At 37.4% G+C, this 26172-nt stretch overlaps 3 protein-coding genes across 5 annotated transcripts in view; all 3 read right to left on the minus strand.

Annotated features, from left to right (window-relative positions):
• Nucleotides 1-26172, minus strand: part of LOC129732425 (uncharacterized) — a 269530-nt gene that overhangs the window by 193377 nt on the left and 49981 nt on the right. The window lies entirely within an intron of this gene.
• Nucleotides 820-2667, minus strand: LOC129732428 (uncharacterized). Its single transcript, XM_055693317.1, has 3 exons — nucleotides 2508-2667; nucleotides 1154-2443; nucleotides 820-1091 (listed from the first exon to the last, which is right to left on the minus strand). The coding sequence occupies exons 1-3, from the start codon at nucleotides 2550-2552 to the stop codon at nucleotides 900-902; spliced, it is 1527 nt and encodes a 508-aa protein (XP_055549292.1). The 5' UTR covers nucleotides 2553-2667; the 3' UTR covers nucleotides 820-899.
• Nucleotides 20879-24269, minus strand: LOC129732436 (uncharacterized). The gene is made up of 3 exons (XM_055693324.1): nucleotides 24134-24269; nucleotides 22799-24069; nucleotides 20879-22736 (listed from the first exon to the last, which is right to left on the minus strand). Exon 2 carries the CDS (start codon nucleotides 23784-23786, stop codon nucleotides 22821-22823), a length of 966 nt encoding a protein of 321 aa, XP_055549299.1. The 5' UTR covers nucleotides 23787-24069; nucleotides 24134-24269; the 3' UTR covers nucleotides 20879-22736; nucleotides 22799-22820.

Consider the following 26172-nt stretch of genomic DNA (forward strand, 5'->3'; position numbering starts at 1 on the left):
GATTGTGATCACAAAACTCCTCAGAACTCGACGGAATAATGTCAATAAGATCAACTGCGTTACGAAATTCCATTTTTATAAATAAGAAAAAGAAGCACAATGAATTAAATTACAGATTTCAACAGGTTTTATCATGTTTCTGTCTTTCACTTTCGAAGCACACGCGTAATGTTTATGATTTTCATCAGTTATGATTTGGAAAGACAACTCGTGCATTCGACACTAGTTTTGTTCAAATCAGTCACGAAATCTCTGAGATAAAACAGTTTCTTTATTTCCACAATTTGGAAGATAATGGTTAAACTAAAAGTAAAACTGTAGTAGGACTACAACGAAGTCCTTTGTCCTATTATCGTCCGGAGGGTGATAAAATCATAAAGAACTAATTTTTTGCAGGAAGATGCATCGCAATATAAAGAACCATTATGCAAGAAAATAACGCTAATAATCCTGACGATGATGAGACAAACCTGATGACAATAGAGCCGATACCCTATATGAATATACTTTCTTAATCCTCTAGTGCCCAAGATAATTTTCAGACGGACTTCGAAAAAATCACTATGAATTTTTATAAACATTTTTAAAGTATTGATTGAAGCTTTTCAGAGGTTCAACTAAAGGCGACACTGGGCACTAGAGGGTAAAAGGATTATTCAAGATATAGTACCAGAGAGAACTATATTTTGAGGTCTAGAACTCAAAGATTGAAACTTGCACAAAATATTTCTTTGTCAAGCAAACAGAATGAAACAAATTCGTAAAGATCGATCATCGGTATTCGGAATGCTTTGGAATTTGGTTTCAACTATGATAGAATTTCCTTCTTACTCATTTATTTCGCATCTTCTGTGACATATCTGATGGTATCGAAACAGGCTTTAAAATCATGCCAATAGTTAACAAGCTGCAATCGCCGTTCCTAACGCCGTAAATCCGGCTGATAGCTGGGCCGTTTGGAAGCCGTAACAATTCGCAATGGTGCCTTCAATCAAAGATGTGGAATCAGCTAGAGCCACTAAATAACTCAACGCGTCGGTTACTCCCTTGGTTAAAATAGTTGGCAGTTGGGTTTGTCCAATCGATGTACTCTGATCAAATAAATGTTATTAGATGAAAACACACTAAAACTGATTCGAATAGTATTACTAACCATTAAACAAGCCAATGCTTCACTGAAGGCGATGTTGTCATTTGCAAAAGTTGTATATTTTGAACAGGATGCTATTGCGGTAGTGTAGAAATTGTTGAGAGTAACAGGGACTTGCAGAGCGTTGTTGAATTGCGCGATAGCTAAGTTGAGCATCGTTGTAGCCGTCGTTATACACGTACTGGGTGCTGTTGCGATGCTCGTAAATAATGAAAGGTAATTTGTACTGGCGTTTGTGTTGCAAACAGTCGATCCCGCGGCTATCTTGGGTATCAATTGGCCAAGCTCCGATATTGCTATCGCTGTAACGTTAGTATAATATTCATTTATATCAGCGATAATCATTTCTGTCAGATTAGTAACAACACCGTTGGTTGTGTTGGTGGCAGTACCCACAAATGTCGTGAAGTAATCTTTTGATGTTTTTGTCACAAACGTGGTATAATTAGTGAGGTACGCCTTCAATGTACTGTTTGTCGAAAACACTGCAAGTTTTGTAGTAACCGAAGTCCAATCAGTCTTCATAGTTTGCGCGGCCGCATTTGCATAGTTGGTAACTGATAATTTCAAAGATGACATTAGAGTTTTAATGGTTGATCCAGAAGTGGTTATTGTAGTAGCGACAGTCTGGTTTGTAGTGACTGCCGTTTGATAGAAAGCAGTAGAAGCAGTGATTCCACTGGCAATGGCTTTGATCGGAGTCGCCATATCGGAAAGGCTGTTCTTAAGCAGATTTAAATTATTGTTGACCGCTGTAGCCAAAGAAGTCGGAATTCCATTTAAAACCATTTTGGCAGTCAAAGCACTTCCACCAGCCGTCGAAACCGTGGTGTTTATGGCCGTTTCCATTGCAGCAAGTGATGCTGTTAGCGCAATTACAGCGGTGTTCATAGCAACCAATGTCGAATTGACACTAGCAACATTGGAACCACCAAGATACGTTGTTAGATTAGTAACCACTTCCATCGCTGTACTTTCCAGGTATGTTGACAATCCCGTCACGGAAGCATTAATTGCACCAAATGTCGCACCGACGGACTGAGTGTTCGTGTTGGCAGCAATTATACTAGTCCTGATAGCATTATTCAAAGTCCCAAGTGTTTTCACCATGTTGATCAGGGTGTTGGCAGCTATGGTTACATTTTCATTCGAAGACGAGCTACTCAAAGTACCAAGTGCATTATTTATTAGAGTTACACCGCTAGCTATGTAGTTGGATCCGGTTAGGATGATGGCTGAGTTTGGAACCGAAAGCGAAATCCCCCAGTTGGGAACCGGTTCAGCGTTAGCAATCTTAAACAGATAAAATACAATGATTGTTGAACAGACATTCTGAACCAAAACAAAGTTAAATTACCCCAGCTGTGCACACGACAAAAGCGAGAATGATCAACTTACACATCTTACTAGTCTACTGGAGGCCACAACGATGCTACTCTCCTATTTATATGTTAAATTTTATCGGAAGATTTAAAGATAGCTCTTGAACAAACAAAGCTGGATTGCGAGGACAGTGCTGATACGTTGTACAAAATGAGAAAATGTTCATTTGTATAAACAGTTTGCCAATGTTTAACTATCAAAGATTTTTTGTAGTCCAACTCCTAGTCCAACACAAGCACACTGTATCCTCGTGCTATTCAATAAGTTGGAAATATGTTGAAAAAGGATAGAGTAAGCCATACCATATTGTTATATGACGATAGCAACTAACGAACAACAAACTACGATGATTATTTATATTATTTTTATTTATTTCACGGGTCATTCACAAATTAATTATGGGATTGTCAGCGGAGGAGAGTATAAAAATTTCTAATGAAAAAGAGCGGACATTCGACAAAACCTTACAAGAAAGAACAAAAGGAGGAAGGAGAGAAAATTTATAAAATCAAATACAAAACTTAATATTTTTACGCTGAAGTTTCTGACAGCCTGGGCATGTTTATAGATTGATTCAAAAACATGTTTTTTTAATAACACTTTCTTTTATTCAACAAATTTGTAGGATACTTATACATTTCATACAAGTAAATGAAAATGAAAATTTAGTGAGTGAAGTAAATCGTAATTTGGAATGATTTACATAGGAATCCAAGTTTTATTTATAATGTTGAGAATTGGAGAATATTCAGGCCTAAGGGTAAGATACACTGAAGTCGCTTTTACGCAGGAAATACGTGCCGCGTAGAAGAAAACCGTGTAAAAAAACCGCGTAAATTCCGGAATCTGAGTGAAGATATCCCGGAATCCGCGTAAGAAAAAAACCGCGTAAATTCGTAATCAAAAATTAGACCGTAAATGGTACAGTTTGAAACTTTTCGAAACATTATCAAGGCACACTGAGGAAAATAAAATAATACCAGAAATAGTAACAAAATGCTCAAAACAAAATATCATGGTCACTACGATGACACCCCCCAGAAGCGAGGCATAGTACGTTTGACATTATGCACGCTAAACCGAATTGATATGAAACCGGATAGACGCGATGGCAAGTACGACATTGCTTGATTGCCTCAGGTCAAATAAGGCGACATCCACTAAGTACGTCACGCAAATTTTGATAAAATTTTACAACCCCTCCCCATCGTTGTCACGTTTTGTGACATTTTGACGACCTCCCCAGGAGAAGTACGCCACATCACGGCAACTCCCCTCCTTCATTAAAAAAAAAACTAGCCGTGAGTGTCCTAATACACCAAAGTGCTTACCAGTAAGTTCGATACTGACCTAACGTGTCAGTCGTTGTAAGTTCAAACCGCGGTTGTCTTGTACTCCAATACAGTTGGCTGCAAAGTTTGTATTAAATAACCAGATGGTCAAGTTACAAATCGGAGTGCTTCACCTAATGCCCAAAAAAAATAACAAAACACAATAGAAAATAACATCTCGCTCATCGTTAATGAACGCTAGGGATTCTAGAAAAGGTCTCCGATTGCTATAATCGGATTTGTTTCAGTAGCCTAGGATGTGTCAAATGAATCCATACCATTTTTATTAGCTCGAGCTCTTCAGACCCTTGATGCCAACTGCACAGGTTTTTCTGGAAACTAACAGATTTTCTCAGTTTTTTCAGCACAGATTCTTTACTGTACAAATGACAGACTTTTGTTAAAAAAATCTAGGCTAAGAAAGATCAGACTAAACTTTGTAGCAGACTCAGTAACGATACGAGTAACGCTGTCTTCCATTGTTGCATTGACAAGCGAGCTAGTAGTACAGAACGCAAAACAATGAACCAATATCGTCGAAGCTGTTTCTGTCAAAAATTCAGATAATAAACAACTATGATTCAATGGAACAGATATTTGTCGGAAGTGGTACAGATGAATTAGAGAATCAGAACCTTTTGCTGATGTCTTGAACCAGTTTTGCCAAAATTTTCTTTACTGTTACCGTTTTCGTTTGTTATCAATAAAAAAAATGTGAATAACAAGAAGGTGAACTATACAATGTTTACAGTAAATTTTAATTTTTGAATATTTTTTATGTGACGTCACACAACGTTAACAATGTATTTTGATTCAAATTTTTACACAACATTTAAAAAAAATTTATATGAACATTATTGTCTGTTCTCTCTGAATAAATATCACAAGTTTTCAACAAGTACTGGCAGCAGAATCCCTTGCGCAGAGTATATCACCCGTATAATGATCAACTTAAACTATTTTTTTTTACCTATAAAACATAATGAACCTTGTGCGTTATTTGCGTTGGGTGTAACAAATTTAAAAATAAATCATGTGTCAAAAACGCAGCACAGGAGCGATGAATCGAGACAGCCCGAAGCCACCGATCCGCTGTCGAAAACGACGGCCTCTTGCAGTCAAGCCAGGATTACTCAAACATATTACCTTTCTTCTGATTAGGTCCAAGCCGCACCCAGCAGGTCTCCAGGAACGATCATATGTTTGAATCCCGACTCGGGAGAGACACTGTTAGTGTCAATAGGATCGTAGACCTAGTAATTTGAAATGTGTTCTTTGGCCTATCCCTATATAAGAGCCTGTTTCAGCCGAAATTGCTCATATTATTTCTGGACAGCGACAACAACAATCCTCACTTAGAAGCAGCAGCAGCAGTGCAGCGGATAGCGGATAGTGGCAGCAGTTGTAGCGGGTATCACGTCGATAGTAGCAGAGTCAGGTGATGCGGCGGGACACTTCCTTTAGTGAAATTCTGTCTGTAGCGGGCAGTAGTAAATGCATCCAATTGTAAGTTGCCTCATTTTGAAAACACTTCTGAAAAGCTGGGGTTCAAAATACATGAGCCGTCTAACTTTGAGTGTTGAACTGCCGTTCTACGCATAATTTTCCCATGTTCCAAATCATGCAAACGAGAAAAACGGTGTTAAAGTTTTACAATACTTTTACGCATTGCGTCAATGCAACAAGTGCAATTATGGGTTTCTAACCAGTTTTACCTTGCAATAGACTGTTTTCAATAAATCTAGTTGAAGGTTTTTCGATTTAACACTCTTTTCCATAAAAATACCCACTGGGACAATAATGCCGAGAAATTTAGAGCGGGGGCCTAGTGTGGTTGGTAACGTCTCCGCCAACCACGCTCGACGCCTGGGTTCGAATCCCACCGCCGACATAGGTGTCGATGGTTGTGAGGTGGCGTGATCCACTCACAACCAACCCAACTGGTCTAGATTCAATCCTAGCCGACACCGGGAGATTTTCTGAGGCGAAAAATCTCTGGGATCACGCCTTCCATCGCATGAGGAAGTAAAGCCGTTGGCGCCGGTCCGTTAATAAACGGGTCGTGAGTTAGGGTCCTGGGTGTGGAGTCGCCTCCCTGGGCGTCGGTGATTGGCCACAACAGTGGCGGAACTAGACCGACGGAAAATAAGCGAGAATAAAAAAAATGCCGAGAAATTTGCCTTTTAATAGGTAATTTCTACGCATATCAGTCCCACCACGTGCATTCGATATTTCCCAATACAAAGTTCGTACTGGGGATACAAGGCTGTTTAATCTTTCACGAAAATGATCACGCTAAACTAGTTGTCTTTATACGCAAGTGATAATAGTCGAGATGAAAGTTTAGTTAATTAAATAAGTATCAGATGACTTACCATTGCAAAGAGGAATTGTTTTTTTATATTGCCCATTCCTATCATATTTGAACGTCGTTGGGCTTTTATCATTTTGGCCACACACAAAAGACAGTTCTTACAACTTCCAATTAGTATGAATCTCAAGCGTTTATTTTCTTACATGTTTGAAAAGGAAAAGCATTTAGATAACAAACCAGCAAACAAGGTTTAGGTATCCTTAGAGACAGTGGTAATTCGTGGCAAAAAAAATGAAAATTCGTGGGTGGCAAAATGAAAAATATTCAAAATTCGCGGTAATTTCGCGGAAACCTTCTTCTTCAAAAAATACTGAATAAAGTGATTTTTTTGGCGAAAACAAGAAACAATTCGCTGGTTTAAATTAATATACTGTCATTTAACCGTACGATTCATAATTTCTTTGCATTACTGACTAAAAGTCAGTAAAACCTATAGGTATGTGTTAAATTGTCTTCAGGCTCGTATTATATTCGCGATCTACCGACTTTCCGGGAACGCTAAATATTTATTTTCCAACCGTAATAGTCCAAGAAAATGTCTGCGATCCGAATATCTGTTAAAGTTATAATACCAATCTCACTGTCGGGTATTTTAAAAAATAATACTTGCTTGTACTTAGTTCAGCTTGCAACTTTGATTTTTTGGCTACACACTCTGAAATTCTATCATGCAGGTTATCAATCGACAAAATTCAGTTTATTGGATACGTAGAGAAAGGCCTCCCGTTGCCATAGAGATGCCCATTAATCTTCAGCTTTGTCCGTGTTGCTGGTTTCCATGAATTTCGCAGGTTTCAAATCGAAATTTTGGATGATTGGCAAAGAACGTTGTTATTTTTCACAGTTCTTCCGCGAAATCGCGATTTACCACTGTCCCTAGGTATACCTAACAAAGATATGAACGTACCGCATTTAAATAATCAAGCAAAGTTATCTTCGATACCGACTTTTTGAAACCCGTAATGTAGCCAAACGTTGTTAGGAAGTCTTTGGTGCTCTGTAGCACTTCCCAAGTTGTTAATATGGGAAGTAGTGGTTAGTGGGATGAATTAGAATGAAAAAAAAACTAGTGGGACAATTATTTGTAGAATATCATCGATGGGGCAAAAAGACTTGGGAAGGTTTTTCAAGATTTTCGGAACAAACAATGCTATTTTAAAAAGTTTTTCTGAAATATACATGAAAACAGGCTCAAAGCAAAGCAAAGCCTTGGTGCTACATTCCGATTCGGAACTTGACCTTCTGTTTTTTTACGCAGACTTCGCAGCTGACTGTTTAGTGTACAGGACAATTGCGGGGCCAGCGCTACGATCCTACTGACACTAACAGTCTCTCCCGAGCCAAGACTCGAACCTATGACGACTGGCTTGTTGGGCCAGCATCGTACCTCGAGACCATCTGGGAGATGAAAATAAACTCATTGGTGATAAAAAACGAAAATCGACCAAAAGTAACATAGGACAACTATGCGTAGAACGGCAGTAAAGCACTCAACTTTTTAATGTGTTATCTATCACTTTATTACCTTACTAGCTGAATGTATCCGGTCTTGTTCGTGTGAAAAATTCCTGGTTTTTCTAGAATTTTCTATATTTTTATATATTTTTTACCAACCTATTTCATATGTGTTTTTATTTCTATTTTATATGTGTTTTTATTTCTATTTTAGTTACGAACTTGTTCATATACCACAAGTTTGCAGATGAGCCAACCCTTGAACAAGCGACATATAATTGACTGTAAGAAAAATCTGGAGCTTCTCGTAAAAACTCGGTGCTCGGCATAGTGTGCAAACTGTTTTCATTATCCCAATGGCACCGTTTTTTTCCCTTGTAGGAGCCTAAGACCACTGCTACCATTAGTTATATATATTGTGGTATACTCACCGTTGCTGTGTTGCCTAGAGTTTTTATCTGGATCATAGTGGAACGCTTCTAACGCTAGGCCGATATGTTGCATTTTGTGCGACTGTCTAGCTGAATGTCTTGCTCCATGTAATCTAACTGCATGATGTTGATCATTCTACAGCAGCTCTGGTAGATGATGCTCGAGGAGTCAACTCTGATCTGTAAACCTAATATCAGGGAATATTTGAATATTCTCTTCAGCTTTTCACAGCGTTTCAGATACCAGAGGTCGTCATCTTAAATTTGAAAATAGCGTTCGACACCCGTTGTCATTTCTGGCCGTCAGCTTGATACCGAAAATATACATTTTGCAAAGCATATATTCGTTTTTCGCAAAATTCTAAAACCGAAAGTCGCCATCTTGAATTTAAAAAATGTCGTTGGACTTTTATTTCTGGTTCTAAGAATCGTCCTGGTTCCAGAAATACCAATGTTAGGAGGTTTGTAAACGTTTTCCACAGTTTAATACAGATTCCCTGAAGGTCGCCATCTCGGACTCACCATCGGACATCATATTCCGGTCCCTGCAAATCATGGAAGTTATCGTACTCTAGTCTAGTCTAGTCTAGTCTACACTAACACAGCCAGTACTTGAAAGGATCCTGGAAAATGATATCCACCATTTAAAAAAATGATTCCCATACATTTTTCTTGTCAACGGCCAGGCCTACTGTGTAGCGCAATAAAATACAATATAATCTAAGATCGGGGACAATCCGTACCAACCGATCCGTGTGTAAGAAGTAATATACCTAATTCGTTGGGAGTGATAAAGCTAAGAAAGTACACTCCTTTGTTGACCAATCTCCTGGGATGGAACATAGGTATTTCCTCCTTATGTTCGGGTTTCGAAACCAAGGATATAGCGCCTTTACTCGCTTCCACTGTTACGGTTGGAACTTGAGTATTAACTCTAGTCCTAGCATTTCTAGCTTATGGTTATAGCGCCATTACTCGCTCTCTGAAATGAATATGGTATTGTTTTTTGTTATTGAAAAAGGAAAAATAATAATATTCCTATTAAATTTAAAATCTGGCACCATTCATGCATCCAAAGCCCGAAAATTCGATAAAAACCTTATAAGTATAAGTAACAATACAACATTTTTAGTCTATTTAAAAAATGCCGAAATAAACATTATTGATTCAAAGTGGCTGAGCTTTGAAAATTTAAAATAATTATGTAAAACTTGTTTAGGAGCTAAAAATTTATTCAAAAACTAGAGAAGTCATAGAAATTAAATGCATATCAGAATTATGTTATCAGATTATTATTCCACTTGCGTGCTACACTTTCTCAAGCGATTCAAGTTATGTTCTGGTGCAGTTCGAAATCAGAGACGAATGATTCCAGTAAGAAAATGTAACTCCGGAGTAACGTGTTCGACATTAAATGCCGCACGAACCCAACAGCAAAGGAATCGTGATGCATACCCTGTATAACACACGCTCACGAACACGAAAGTACAGGAAAATCTTGTTATATTACAAGTGAGTTATAAAAAATACCATTGAGGATACACGTATTTGCGTAAAAGTGACCCATTATTGTAGCTGACCCTGAAGCTGACCTGAATTTAGAAATTTAGAGATAAATATTTATATTTATCTTGGCGAAATCCGAAGATTTTTCGTATGTGCAGGTCAACGAACTGTTGCATTGCGCACCATCAAATTCAACAACTTATGCGCAGACTTTTTCCGCTGCCTTCACAGAACCAAACATAAGCAGACCCTTCCATGGTTCTCTCCGCTTCCTGCCTCTTAGCAGATGGTGCTGTCTGTCGGATTATACAATGCAATGAATCTCCCTTAAAAATCACGAACACAACACTGAACTTCAAGGCAACCATTTTCGAAGCAGAAAAGAATTATATACCGCTAAACACCTGTGAATTGCCCATTTACTTTAAATACACTGGGCATAAATCGAAATATTCTCAGCCACAATTACATCATAGATTTCACTTTTTGCCTTTCTCCTAGAAAGGTATAGCAATCACTTGCAAAACCGAAAGTATAAAAGTGCTTCAAAGGGCCAAATGGCATATATCACTCGACTCAGCTCGACGAGCTGAGCATTTTCTGTATGTGTGCGTGTATGTGTGTGTGTGTGTGTATGTGCAGATTTTTATTCTCACTCACTTTTCTCAGAGATGGCTGGACCGATTTTCATGAAATTAATTGCAAATGAAAGGTTCCATTGTCCCATAAGACCCTATTAAATTTCATTGTAATCGGATTTTTAGTTTAGAGGTTATGTATCAAAATGTAAAAATCATGAAACATCATTATCTCGAAAACTACACAACCGATTTGAACAAAATTGATTTCAAATGAACGGGCTACCTAAAATACCCTTAACTTTTGAATTTCATGAAGATTGAAGTTGTGGTTCAAAAGTTATGACAAGAAACGTGTTATGGAGACTACCTAATCTCACTCATGTTTCTCAGAGATGGCTGGACCGATTTTCATAAAATTAGTGTCAAATGGAAGGTCTAGTTGCTCCATTAGACCCTATTGATTTGTTTTGCTATCAGACTATTACTTTGTCTGTTATGTTTAAAAATGTGAAATCCAGCAATGAAAAGGAACATATTCCGAAGACTACTTGAACTCACTCACTTTTCTCAGAGATGTCTGACCCGATTTCCACAAAATTAGTGTCAACTAATAAGTCTAGCTGCCTCGTAACACCCTATTGAATTTTACTGTAATCTGACTGTAACTTCGTCTGTAAAGTACCAAAATGTGAAAATCACGAAGCTTCATTATCTCAGAAACTACACAACTGATTCGATCAATATTATTATCAGATGAGCGGGCTAGTTAAGGGTTAACTGATGAATTATGATTGAACACGTGGTTTCAAAGTTTGGCTGCCCTATACGTTCCCATTTCATTTGATTATAATTGAACTTAAGCCACCGTTATGTATTAAATTGTTAATAAAACAACGAAAGTCTATTATTTTAAAGATTACATGACTTATTTTAACATAACTAGTGTCATACGAACGAGTCATCTCTGAAAATTACAAATAATAAACTTCATAACAATTTGATATGTGGCTTAAAAGTTATGGAAAGAAAAGATATTCAAAGGCTATTTAAAACTATACCTGCTTAGATTGATATATGTGGTCTCAACATAATTTAAATGTGGTTTTGTACTATTTGAACGTTCATTGATTCCTTGCGATGTGCTTAAAGTCTGCAAATGCACGACGAATCGGCCATAGGATATGATCAAAGTCAAAAGACAAATCGTTTGAAATGATTGGTTTTATCGAAATGACAACATCCTCGACTATTGGCTTCTGTACATCGCCCAAATTCTGAATATATTCATATTGGGTGGTATTTGGTCATTTTCAGCAAATTTTCTGGCATCAATCTGACACCGGAAATACTCATATTGGGAGGTGTTTAGTTATTTTGGTTGTTTTCCAGAAACTAACAGTGGTCGTCTTTGAATTCAAAATGGTGTCAAGGGTCAATGTTTGGTTTCTATGCATCATCTCGATTACGGAAATATCCATGTTGAGTATTATTTGGTCATTTTCGACTGTTTCCTAGAAGTTGCCATTTAGCGATTCAAAATGGTGCTTGAGGTCAATCGTTAGCTCATTGCATCATTCTGGTTCCAGAGATACTCGTATTGGATAATATTTGGTAATTTTAGGCTATTTTCCACAAACCGGAAGTCGCCATCTTGGATTTCAAAATGGTATTTAAGATAATTTCTGGCCTCTGAGCGTCATTCTGGTTGAAGAAACACCCATATTGGATGTTATTCGATCATTTTCGGCTGTTTCCCAGGAACCGGAAGTCGTCAACCGAGAATCCAAAACGGGATGTGTGGTCGATTTCAGCTGCTGTGTATCATTCTAGATCCGGAGATACTCATGTTAGACGGAAATCGGCCATTTTTGGCTGTTTCCAGAAACCACAAGTTGCCATCCTACAATTCATAATGGTGTCTGAAGTCGATTTGTGGCTCCAGTGCATCATTACGATTCCGAAAATACCCATATTGGGTGGAATTTTATCGTTTGCCGCTGTTTTTCCGAAGCCGGAAGTCGCCATCTTAGAATTTAAAATGGTATCTGTGGTCGAATTTAGCTCCTGTGTATCTTTCTTTATCCGGAAATTATTATATTGGGTGGAAATCGTCCATTTTTGGCTGTTTTCCAGAAACCGGAAGTTGCCATCTTACAATCCAAAATGTTGCCTGAGGTCGATTATGGAACATATTTGTTGCCACTAAAAACATTCACCTGCCAAATATGGTGCCATTTAGTTGATTAGTTCGCGAGATGTGCAGAAATTTGTGCATAAACATGTGCTTCCATAAGAGGGAGGGCGTCGAACCATTATGGACATATTTATTACCCTTTAAAACATCCACATGCCAAATTTGGTTTCATTTGCTTGGTTTGTTCTTGAGTTGTGCAGAAATGTATGTTTCATTTGTATTGGACCCATCCTTTCCAGAAGAAGGAGGGGTCTCATCATAGGAACCTTTATCGGGACCAAAAACCCCTTCATACAAATTTTCACGTCGATCGGTTCGGTAGTTTTCGAGCCTATATGGATCAAACAGACAGACAGACCAGACTACATTTTTATATGTATAGATTAAAACATTAATATTTTAGAACATAAAAAGTTAATATACATTTATTGAATTGAAGCGTTCATGTAAATCTATTTTTACATATAAAAGTTTGAATGAGAAAGGCTGGGTCTGACCGCTAGGTGGATTAATTTAGGTTTTTTAGGTAATATACACTCCGAAAAGCGTGACAATTCCGGACGTAACATGTACACCACCGACACCCGATGAGCGTCCGACCGGCTCTTCCGAAAAAAAACACTCATAAATTTCTCAACTAAACTCACTTTACGCTAACATTTATAGGTACAACAATATTAAACAAACTTTTACTTGAAATATAATGCGAGTGAAAATTCTGACATCCGATTGCGGCCACATCATGAAAGTTATCGTACTCAAGACTACTAAAAGACCTGACTTTCTTATCAATTAAGACCCCCTTCTTCTTTGATAGTTGCTCCTCCCTCTTTTCGACATCATGCTCCGGTCTCTGAAAATCAATTCCCGGCCTCCAGACACGACCAAAGACCTAAATAGATAAATAAAAAATAAAATAAATAGATTCGCACTGTCAGTGATAACGCAAATATGTGATAAGCATCTTATCGATATTCAATTTAACAGTAAATTGTTCTTTTCAGGATGAAATAACCTAATTGAAGAGTTGATATTGTCTCTTCAATTAATTTATGTTATTTACGTTATGTTGGAAAAATTATAAATTTGACCTTATCTCCATGAATTATCATTTCCTTTAATAATTGGTACAGCACCCGAACAGCTTTTATAATCTGCGTAAAAATTAAGTTATCGCATAGTAAAACCTTCGAAATTGTCAAGCCTGATATGACATGCGAATGTATTATTCAAAATAGTCAATCCTTGTTGAAACGCAAATTCGACTTATCTGATTAGCCGTTATATGATTACTAGGGTGGGGAATCGATATATGGGAAAAACGAAACTTGATAGTAGAAAGCCAGAACCAAGTTTTTTTGTTCTATTAGGAGCCCCAAACAATCCTAAATTTCTCGTAAGTCGGTTGGTTGAGTCTCCGCTTGGCGCATTGCATTTCAAATTTATATGGAGATTTGTATGAAAAAGCCAACATTTTTGCATTTTCCATTCTAAAGAGCTTAAAGTGGCTCAAACCATAGGTTTCATGACTTCAAATGGAAGGTTTTTTGATACCTAACAACTTGGCCGGAGACATCAAAGAGCTAGGGTGTTCCAAAAAAAAATAGAGCTGTTCAAAGTTGAGTATGTCGAAACTTATGTTGCAAATCATTTTTACTGCCTACACTGCCAGTGTACCGGCGTTAGGCAGATTTCCATCAGAAATAAACTCTGAAACACGTTGTAGATTCTACCTATGCCTAGAATATTGACCAGAATTTGTTTGTTCGATCCAGCTGAGTGTATAAACTCGTTACGATAGGTTACTTCTGATGGGAATCCTACTGACGCCGGTACATTGCACACTGGGCCAGAAATGGAATCTAGCGGAACGAAATTAATAGCGCTCTTAGGGTTTTACCAATCGGTTTCCGATCTTCTACAAAGTTTCTTGGTATAGTTAAAGCGTCATTTTGGATGTTTGAATTGGTTCGGAATTTAGCCGCAAAGGTGGCGTTGCGATGCCGACTTCCTTCCCTTAGACGCTAGAGCTTTACGGTATTCGACAAAGTTGTAGATCTCTGAATTTCATGTAACTTTACAGGATATATAAAAATTCTAACTCTTCAAGTTTCAGAGTTCTACGAGTTTTTATAAATTTTGTCTGAATTTCACGTTTTATTGTGATAATTTTATGAATTCACTCGAAATAATTTCTTACAATTTTTTTCTCGATATAAATTGAATTATTACGTCGTTTTTTTCCGAGTACAGAAGTTTCTGAAGTTCTTAAGTGAAAATAATACACAAAATTTGAAAAAAATACATAATTTTGTGAAGTAGATATCTCAGCGGGTAGCAAGTATCAGCAAACCATGATTTTTTCTAAAAATTGTCCATCAAAAAATCTTTATTTTCTGAAAATTTGAAAGAAGTGTTTTTTGGTGTTTTTGTGATATTTCAGTTTGAACATAACCATAGGTTTCATATAAAAATACAATTGCTATGTATTTATTGCATGGAATACACGGTCCAGTACTTTGATACTCTATCCAGCCTATGTGCAGTATTCAGCAAAGTTTCTCAGTTTAATAATAACTCCAACTTGACGCTCAGTTTAGTTCGCGATTTGGCCGCAGAGATGGTGCTTCGACACCAACTTTTTATTCTTACACGCTAGAGCTTTGCAGTTTTTGACAAAGTTTTAGATTAGAAAATTTTATGTAACTTCGTATAAGAAACAAAATTTCTGTCTCTTGAATTTTTTTGGAAATTTACGAGTTTTTGAAGAATTTGTTTGAGTTTCACGATCCGTTGCTATTGGATCAAATGTTACTTTGTTTGTTTCGTATCTAAATCCAATAGCAACGGATCTACTCAATAAGCCTAACTTTACTAACGAAAACTCGACGCATACTTAAACCGAAAACGTATGCTGATTCAGAAAACTGCATATTCTTTGGTGATTCTAATGTTTCGAATCACAAAACTATTACAAAAAACGTGAAACTAAAACAAATTCTTCAAAAACTCGTAAATTTACAAAAAAATTTAAGTGACAGAAATTTTGTTTCTTCTACAAAGTTACATAAAATTTTCTAATCTAAAACTTTGTCGAAAACTGCAAAGCTCTAGCGTGTAAGAATAAAAAGTTGGTGTCGAAGCGCCATCTCTGCGGCCAAATCGCGAACTAAACTGAGCGTCAAGTGAAAGTTCTTATTTAACTGAGAAACTTTGCTGAAGACTGCACATAGGTTGGATAGAGTATCAAAGTACTGGACCGTGTATTCCATAATATGGTTATATTCAAACTGAAATATAACAAAAACACCAAAAAACACTTCTTTCAAATTTTCAGAAAATAAAGATTTTTCGATGGACAATTTTTAGAAAAAAATCATGGTTTGCTAATACTTGCTACCCGCTGAGATATCTACTTCACAAAATTATGTATTTTTCTTCAAATTTTGTGTATTATTTCACTTAAGTACTTCAAAAACTTCTGTGCTCGGAAAAAAACGACGTAATAATTCAATTTATATCGAGAAAAAAATTGTAACAAATTATTTCGAGTGAATTCATAAAACTATCACAATAAAACGTGAAATTCAGACAAAATTTATAAAAACTATGTGCAGTCTTCAGCAAAGTTTCTCAGTTAAATAAGAACTTTTACTTGACGCTCAGTTTAGTTCGCGATTTGGCCGCAGAGATGGTGCTTCGACACCAACTTTTTATTCTTACACGCTAGAGCTTTGCAGTTTTTGACAAAGTTTTAGATTAGAAAATTTTATGTAACTTCGTATAAGAAACAAAATTTCTGTCTCTTGAATTTTTTTGGAAATTTACGAGTTTTTGAAGAATTTGTTTGAGTTTCACGATCCGTTGCTATTGGATCAAATGTTACTTTGTTTGTTTCGTATCTAAATCCAATAGCAACGGATCTACTCAATAAGCCTAACTTTACTAACGAAAACTCGACGTATACTTAAACCGAAAACGTATGCTGATTCAGAAAATTGCATATTCTTTGGTGATTCTAATGTTTCGAATCACAAAACTATTACAAAAAACGTGAAACTAAAACAAATTCTTCAAAAACTCGTAAATTTACAAAAAAATTTAAGTGACAGAAATTTTGTTTCTTCTACCAAGTTACATAAAATTTTCTAATCTAAAACTTTGTCGAAAACTGCAAAGCTCTAGCGTGTAAGAATAAAAAGTTGGTGTCGAAGCGCCATCTCTGCGGCCAAATCGCGAACTAAACTGAGCGTCAAGTAAAAGTTCTTATTTAACTGAGAAACTTTGCTGAAGACTGCACATAGGTTGGATAGAGTATCAAAGTACTGGACCGTGTATTCCATAATATGGTTATATTCAAACTGAAATATAACAAAAACACCAAAAAACACTTCTTTCAAATTTTCAGAAAATAAAGATTTTTCCATGGACAATTTTTAGAAAAAATCATGGTTTGCTAAACTTGCTACCCGCTGAGATATCTACTTCACAAAATTATGTATTTTTCTTCAAATTTTGTGTATTATTTTCACTTAAGTACTTCAAAAACTTCTGTGCTCGGAAAAAAACGACGTAATAATTCAATTTATATCGAGAAAAAAATTGTAACAAATTATTTCGAGTGAATTCATAAAACTATCACAATAAAACGTGAAATTCAGACAAAATTTATAAAAACTCGCAGATCTCTGAAACTTGAAGAGTTAGAAATTTTGTATATTCTGTAAAGTTACATGAAATTTGGAGATCTACATCTTTATCGGATACCGCAAAGCTCTAGCGTGTAAGGGAAAGAAGTTGACATCGCAACGCCACCTTTGCGGCTAAATTCCGAACCAATACCAAGAAACTTTGTAGAGGATCGGAAACCGATTGGTCAAACCCTAAGAGCGCTATTAATTTCGTTCCGCTAGATTCCATTTCTGGCCCAGTGTGCATTGGTAATGTTGGCAGAAAACAAGATTTTCTGCATTTAAATCGACATACTCAACTTTAAACAGCTATAGCTCTTGTTCGGGATATCCTAGCTTTTCAGCGCCTCTTGCAAAGTTGTTAGGTAATCTAAAATACTATACTTTTACATAATGTAGTGCATTATTAGATCATTATTCAGCTCTCTGGAAAGGTAAATACAAAAACGTAGGTTTTTCCATATAAATTTTCATACAAATTTGAAATGCAATGCGCCAAGCGGAGACAAAACCAATCGACTTCCGGTAAGTTTAGGGTTGTTTGGGGCCCCAAAAGGAACCAAAAAAACTTGGTTCTGGAAAATCGATCTCTTTTACCCAGCCTAATGATTAATTTTCCAAGTACCGTCGACAAAATTATAGACCTAGTCATTTTTAATGCGCTATTTGAACTATATAAGAGCCTGTTAGTTCTTTCTAGTTAGTTCTAGACAGCGACTACAACAATCCTTACTCAACAGTAGGAGCTGTGGCAGCGGATAGCATCAGCAGCGATATTGGCAGGGCCAGCTGGTGCAGCGGCATTTCCTCTAGTAAAAGCTGCCTTTGTGCAGTAGCCAGCAGCACCAGTAGTAGGTACATTAGTCGGCACTTCCTCAAATGAAAAGTTCCCGTACTTGACAACACACAAACGTTTTGGAATGCTGGCTTTTAAAATATATGGACCGTTAAATTTTCAATGTGAAAACAGCTTACAACTGTGCTATCAGAAAAATGTCTCAATCCCCTCTATCGGGGTGGCACACAGATGCGATCAACGTTATATCAACAAACATGAGCATGAGCATTGACGACCGTACATATCGTAGTTGCACCTCCGTGTTTGACCTGAGCTAGTGAAGTTGCACAGAGAACCACATAGATAGTTTTTGGGATGTTATACCATCTTCAATGTACAACAGTTCAGTAACTCTCACTTTGAAAAGATCAATAACGGCGCCGGCCACGTCCTTACAGTCGTTGGGAAAAAATAGGAAGAGGATTGTTAGTTCGACAAACGTTGTTATGGGACAGAGTTCACCTCTGCATCTCTACGGATGTCACAGGAAGGGTATTTGTGTCAGTATGATGGGGTAGGAAAGATCAGGATTTGCCGTGGTAGGCAATACGATTAAATATTTTCTAATCCCGTGCGAGAAGAATATTTTTTTCAACCAAATAGAAAATCGTCAGAGACAAAAGCTAAGCGCGAATCAACGAGCTGATTTGCAGGCACCGATTTTATGCCCTGTAAGAGTAAGCTACGCGATACGAATCTCCAGATCACCAGCTACCGCAAACCGACCTCAAATGATTGATCAAAACCTATCTATCTTTTATTGTTATTTTAGAATCAATAAAGTTGATATATTTAATAATAAAAACAATACTGAGAACAATTAATATATATCGCGATGACGTTGTTCAAAGCGGCCGCTATACGGTATGCAGCTGCTGTTTTCATCACATTTGACATGTGACTTATATTCGATTGCGAGTTGTAAAAAGTAAATTATTTTTAAACGCGGGTATGGTCGCATTCAGCCTGCTCATGTGTTTAACTATATGAATATTCACCGTTAATATCAATCGTTGACGCAAAAAAATACCTTAAAAAAGACAAAAATGGCAAAGTTCCACGAGTCCAAAGCTCTTTAATTTTAAAAAAAAGGAGACACACACACCTAAACCAAAACGTCCTAAATTAATTGTGTTGCGTCTATGAATATATAGCAAAAATTTAGCTTGAAGCTAAAAATAATCATTCAAAAGCCAGAGAAGTCATGAACAACAAATTAAAAACAATGCATATCGAAACAATGTAATCGTACAAATTTTAAATTCGAAATTTCAAAACATTTTCACAATTAAACATATTGCGAAACATACTGCGGTACGCAGCTTTTCTCAAGTAAGAAATATGAATAGCAACAATGAGAAAATATATAAAAACACTGCGCTTTGCGCCGTCTAGCCTAAACACACAATCAGCCTAGAAAATCGTGGGATACAGCGCGGATACCAAAGTATTTGATTCATGTTCGTGAAAGCCACCAGCAGTTTAAATAAACATGTCTGTAAATGTATGCACTTATCTTACACCGAAGCTGCATTCAGTGAGTCAAGCATGCCGCCGAGCTCGCACCCGAGCGAGCACAAACAAACCGTTTCCATGATTACAGTTGTCGCTCTCTCGGCTTCTGCCGCTCAGCCTCAGCAGAACTTGCCATCGGCGACAAGCATATGTACAGCGTAACACTGGAGAAGAGGTTTCACTGCGATGAACTTTAGACACAATACACTCTCCGCAAGAACACGAACGCTAAACGCGTTCACCAACGCACCACTGCGCTATTAGGACAGCCATTTGCAGAGCGATAAACTGTACAAGAAAACTGTAATAAAATTCTAATTCCTGAATCCCTTCACTCGTAATTCACTTCGAACATACTGTAATAAACAAGGAATAGGGTATTCCTACAGCTACAACTATTACTTGAATTTCATAATTTTTGTACTATGCACCACAATTAAACGCGATTATGAGGGACACGATAAACAAAGCGTCTACACACGGCAAGCTTCCCCCCAAGCTGTCCACGTGGTATGTGGATGGCACCTAAGGACAACAAACAAATTACTGGAGATTTGATATTTTCTCGTTGCGCTGGAATTTGAAGTAAAATATTATTTTAATCTTCATGTACTTTGATTGTTAGAACTTGTTTGCGTTGTATGTTGTTTGTTTCATTCTTTTTTTTTATTCTCGCTTATTTTCCGTCGGTTTAGTTCTGCCACTGTTGTTGTGCCAATCACCGACGGCCAGGGAGGCGACTCCACCCAGGACCCTAACTCACGGCCCGTTAAATTAACGGACCGACGCGTCGCGACGCCAACGGCTTTATCTCCTCATGCGATGGAAGGCGTGATCTCCGAGATATTTTTTGCCTCAGAAAATCTCCCGGTGTCGGCTAGGATTGAATCTAGACCAGTTGGGTTGGTTGTGAGTGGATCACGCCACCCCACAACCATCGACACCTATGTCGGCGTTGGGATACGAACCCAAGCGTCGAGCGTGGTTGGCGGAGACGTTACCAACCACGCTAGGCCCCCGCCTGTTTCATTCTTGTTCAGTGATGTATGTGCAAACTAAAATTATACTACCGAATTTTATTTTTTTTTTTTTCAACTCCTCTTTTGCACAAAATTTTAAACATATTCAATACAAGTAATGTAACAAACAACCTTATGTAGTTCTACGTTAACCTTGCGGTCGTGGCTTTGCATATTCGGTTTTTTCGATATATTCGGTTTTTTTTTATATAATTAATATTCAAAAACCTATAACTTTGAACCAGCTAAAAAATGAGAAATTGTATGCCACGACTACAAAATGTCTAATAGAACAAAAAACAAACTGAATAACGTCATGTCATCTAGTCAATTCCCTGTATCTTACTGTTTTCTGTTTTTTATTTCAATGTAATTTTATTCAAGGTTCGTTAAACTTGCTTATGAGATTAGCTAACCTGAGAACTAGAGGTAAATTATTAGTAAATCAAACACGTTAGAAACTGTAGATCAAATTTCCCCCTGCATTCGGTTCCTGGATCATGGTTCAATCCATTCATGTTGAGAACGTAGAGACGAACAGTACTTAATAATCCGCACAAAATTATTTTTAGTAAATCAAACGTAATCAAACGAAAGCGTTGGATGCAATTCTTCACCTATTGTGTCTGCATGAATTTGTGCAAATGTTCGTCATCTGAGTATTCTGCAATACTTTGGAAGAGTATGACTGGAGACTGTATGAAACCTATAGATAACTGCGATAATCCCTACAAGCTGCATAGAACATCACGTCAATTTGCATGGTTGGTCATGGGTCAACTCGTAATTTATTAACTAGGTACCTACTGGAAAGAACAACAGTTGACGGACGGATGATGTCCAACCTAATTTACGAAGAGCATACAATAGAAATTGCTTTTGCACTGATTCTATTCTTTCTTCGTGTGTACAGGGTGACCAAACAATGCTGCAGTATTCCAGTATTGATCTTACATAGACTATATACAATGTTATGATGGTATACGGATCCTGAAAGTTGTAACAAAAGTGTTTTATAATCCCTAGCATGTTTTTAGCTTTGTGGATTATTGTGTTGTAATGGTCAATGACGGTTAGTTTGAAGTAAGACAATTCCTAAGTCCCTAACTCTTTCAGAATTTGCTACAGTTCGGTTTCCCGGTGTTGTTTTTTTTTCGACACGATGGTATTGGGTTGCATTTTTTTCACATTAAGCTCTAGTAAGCTTTTTTTACACCATGCGTAGAATATGTATGTTTCATTTTGAAATGCATTGATGTCTTCTTTATTTATTATTTAAGAGCTTCTTATCGTCGGCATAAATTAACACTTTCAGTTTTTCGTGAATAAAGGAACTGTCGTTAACGTATAGGATGAAAAGAAGAGGTCTTAAGTGAGAGCCTTGACACCAGAAGTGACTAGAATCGGATTTGAGTTTTGTACGTTGAATTTAACTATTTTTTGGTGTAGTTAAATATGATTCGAGCCACTTCAGGAGTTCTGGCTGCAAATCAAGGAGTACCATTGGTATGTCTATGCGATCGAATGCCTTGCTGAAGTATGTGTAAAGAGCTTCTACGTGGTTTTCATTATCCATTCATTCAATGAATAATTTATGAGTTCAAGTAAATTGGTTGATGTTGAACGGCCCTGAAGAAGTCATGTTACTTCTCAGTAATTCGGTTTTTAATTTGGAGAAATAGTTTTTCGTTAACAATTGCTTCGAATAGTTTAGGAATGCAAAAAATTATGGCTATTCCACGATAATGACGTATGTCGGATTTCCGGCCGGATTTGAAAACGAGCACTAGAAACGAGCTATCCATTTTTTTTTTGTGCTAGTGACAAGTTGGAAAGCCAGGACAATGGAGCAGTAAGTTCCGTTGCAAAATTTTTCATGGATACTGGAGAAATTCCGTCAGGCCCAGAACCTTTTGAGGCATTCCACAACAAAAAACAATATGATGATGTAGCGATTCTCGGAATGCTTTAAAATTTAGTTTCAACTAAGATAGAACTTAAATCTTACTCGTTTTTTTAGCAACTACTATACTATATCTTATGCTATCGAAATAGACTTCAAAATCATGTCAATAGTTAACAAGCTGCAATCGCCGTACCCAAGGCCGTGAATCCTGCTGAGAGCTGGGCCGTTTGGAAGGCGTAAAAATTCTCAATAATGCCTCCCATCAAAGATATGGAATCAGCTAGAGACACTAAATAACTCAACGCGTCTGTTACTCCTTGAGTCAAAATAGTTTGCAGTTGGTTTGGTCCAATCGATGTACTCTGATCAAATAAAAATTATTAGGGGAAAATATACTGAAACTGATTCGAATAGTCTTACTAACCGTTAAACAAGCCAATGCTTCACTAAAGGCAATGTTGTCTTTCGCAAAAGTTGTGTATTTTGAACAAGATGCTATCGAGCTGGTTGAGAGCAATTGGGACTTGCAGACCATTGTTGAATTGCGCGATAGCTAAATTAAGTATCATTATAGCCGTCGTCGTACACGTACTAAATGATGATGACATGCTCGCAATCAATGATAACCAATATGTCCCGACGTTTGTGCTGCAAACAATCGATCCTGCGGCTATTTTTGTCATTATTTGAAAGAAAACAGAATTTGCTACAAACGCAATCTCGAAATAATAATCAAACATATAGTCGGTAACAATATCTGTCAAATTAGCAGCAACACCGTTGGTTGTGTTAGTAGCAGTTCCCACAAACGTCGTGTAGATATCTGTTGAAGTTTTTGTTACAAATGTGGTATAATTGGTTACATACTGCTTTAGTGTACTGTTTGTCGAACACACTGCAAGTTTTGCAGTAACGGAAGTCCAGTCAGGCTTCATAGCCTTCACTGCAGCATTTGCATAGTTGGTAACAGTTAAGTTTGAAGATGACATTAGAGTGGTTATAGTTTCAACAAAAGTGTTATATGCATTATCTAAGTTCGTGGCTGCAGTGGTCACTAACTGATTGAAAGCATTAGCAGCAGTGATTCTCCTGACAATAGCTTTGATCGGAGTCACCATGTCGGAGAGGCTGCTCTTGAGCAGATTCAAATTGTTATTGATCGTTGTAGCCAGAGCAGTCGGAATTCCATTCAAAACCATCGTGGCAGTCAAAGTACTTCCACCAGCGGCCGAAACCGTGTTGTTTATGGCCGTTTCCATTGCAGCAAGTGATGCTGTTAGCTTTGTTACAGCGGTGCCCATAGCAACCAATGTCGCATTGATACCGGCAACATTGGAACCACCAAGATACATTGTCAGATTAGTAACCACTTCCGGCGCCGTACTTGCTAGGTATGTTGACAGTGGAAGCATTAATTGCACCAAATGTTGCACCGACGGATTGAGTGTTAGAGTTGGCAGCAGATAGGCTGGTCCTGATAGCAGTGTTCAAATTCACAAGGGTTTTCACCATGTTAATTAGAGTGCTGGCAGCCACAGAAATATTTCCAACCGAGGACACGCTACTTAAGGTACCAAGTGAACCATTTATCAGAGTTACACCGCTAGCAATGTTGTTGCCTCCGGCTGTGATAATGGCCGAGTTTGGAACCATGATTGCAATTCCCCAGTTGGGAAACGGCTCGGCGATGGAAATCTTAAACAGAGAGAATACAATGATTATTGAACAGACATCGTGAACCATATTGAATGCAAATTACCCCAACTATGAACACTACAAAAGCACTAATGATCCTCTTCCACATCTTGCTAGTCTACATGAGGATACAACGATGCTACTTTCCTTTATATAAGTTAGATTTTATTGTAAGATTTGAAGATAGCTCTTGAACAAACAGAACATCATCGCGAGCTAAAACGTTGTAGACAATTCAAAATTTTCACTTGTTATAACAGTTTGTCAATGTTTAAATTTTCAAGATTTTTTGCACAATCACACTGTGCCCTCGTGCAAGTCATTTTTTTGGGATTTCGATAAACGAGAACGCATATCACAGTGCTGTTCGATGATGACAGTGTTTTCAACTAAATAATAAATAATATTGTCTTTCCGAAAATATACACTCACACCACACACAATGCACAAAATGGCATCTTTTGCCCATAGAAACATATATGCAAAGTTTCAGCCAAATTAACATCATTAATTAAAAAAAAAATAAAACAAAGTCAGTTTTGTAGAATTGCTTCGCTTCTACCTTGCAATGCAATGCAGAATCATTCCGAACCGAGTAGCTAAAGGTGCAACAGGGGATCTTTGTTGTCTGGCGTCTGGCTGGGAAAGCATTAAATTGTTCGATTGAACGTTTACCGCAATTGCCGTCTCTGTTTGTCGATTTTATTCCTTGCTCACTGTGGTATAACCGAATTCACTATACAGGTTTACCTTGTTTTGCAATGAATGACTGAGATATTTTTTCTCGCATGAAGAATTTATTCAAGTACACATTGTAAGAACAAATAAATGATAATAATGTGTGAAAATAACTAATACCCGTTCATTGTAGGCACACGTGAACATGCTGTTTGTACAACTGTTACATGAAATAAATGAAGTATACTTATGAAACTTTAATTTCGCAACCAGACTCGTGAAAAATAGGTAAGTTCCCGAGATGAGACCAAGTGGCCACAAGTTGGTTAAAATACGATGCACCCCTGAAACGCCCGCAGGAAGAATAGTCCAACAATGACAGCGAAAAAAAGGCATTGGGAAATGCCACCCCGAACATGTTTATTCAATCGACAGTGTTATTTACTTGGTGAAAACGAAGAAACTATAAACTTTCCATTGTTGTGGGTTGAGAAATTTTCATCAAACGAATTAATTACGACGTACGAACTAGATGGGTTCATCAGAAGAGGAAATCGGCACTTTAAGACAAAACCCCGACTTTTTTCCGCTTGTTTCTTTTTATTTTTTTTGCGGGGCGAACAAATCGTCTTGTTCAAATCAGGTGGTAGCGGAACGAACTTGCATTGTCTCAAAAACATTCCACCTGAGCCATCAATCTACAAAATAGCAGCGGCCGAATGTAGTGTCAAAAAAAAAATTACTTCCTGATTAAGATAACAACTTGACTACCAGCTTAGATTCGCACTGTTTATTTTTATTCGTTAAAACTACAACACAACAACTGAATATGGTAAATCACAAAATACGTTTAACATACGAAACCAAAAAAGCTGTCTCATACATATACAGCCAGCTATCGCGCAATTAAGTGTTTTGTTCTAATACTCTGCCAAGGTGAGCGACGAATCATACTAGCAATTTATCTGACTCTGATTACGACAGTGAATAACTTCGACGCTCTTCGTGCTTGATCACGCAGGTGACATGATCGATGGGCTCGGCACTTGCTGTAAATTGTCACGTAGTAGGTTTTTTTTAACTTGGGAACATGACTTCTACTAAAAAAAAAAAACTATAAATCAACCGCCCAAAGGATTAATCAAGAGGTTTAACAAATTGATGATATTATCAATATGTTTTGACTTTTTGAATAAGACATCACTAAATCCAGTCAAGTCTTGCTGTTATATCCATATATAGCAATCCACCTCTACCGGATAGCATTTCAAGAGAAACAGAACCAGCCATGACGAAACTCCGAATTCCTCTCTATGAAGTGTTTGATAAGCGAAAAGAATCCTGATGTTTGTGTACGCACTTTCTAGGCTTGCGGTAAACTGTAACGCTCAGCTACCCGACCCACATGGCAGTGCACTTTTGTAA

Source organism: Wyeomyia smithii, chromosome 3, assembly GCF_029784165.1.
Source record: "Wyeomyia smithii strain HCP4-BCI-WySm-NY-G18 chromosome 3, ASM2978416v1, whole genome shotgun sequence".
NCBI lineage: Eukaryota > Metazoa > Arthropoda > Insecta > Diptera > Culicidae > Wyeomyia > Wyeomyia smithii.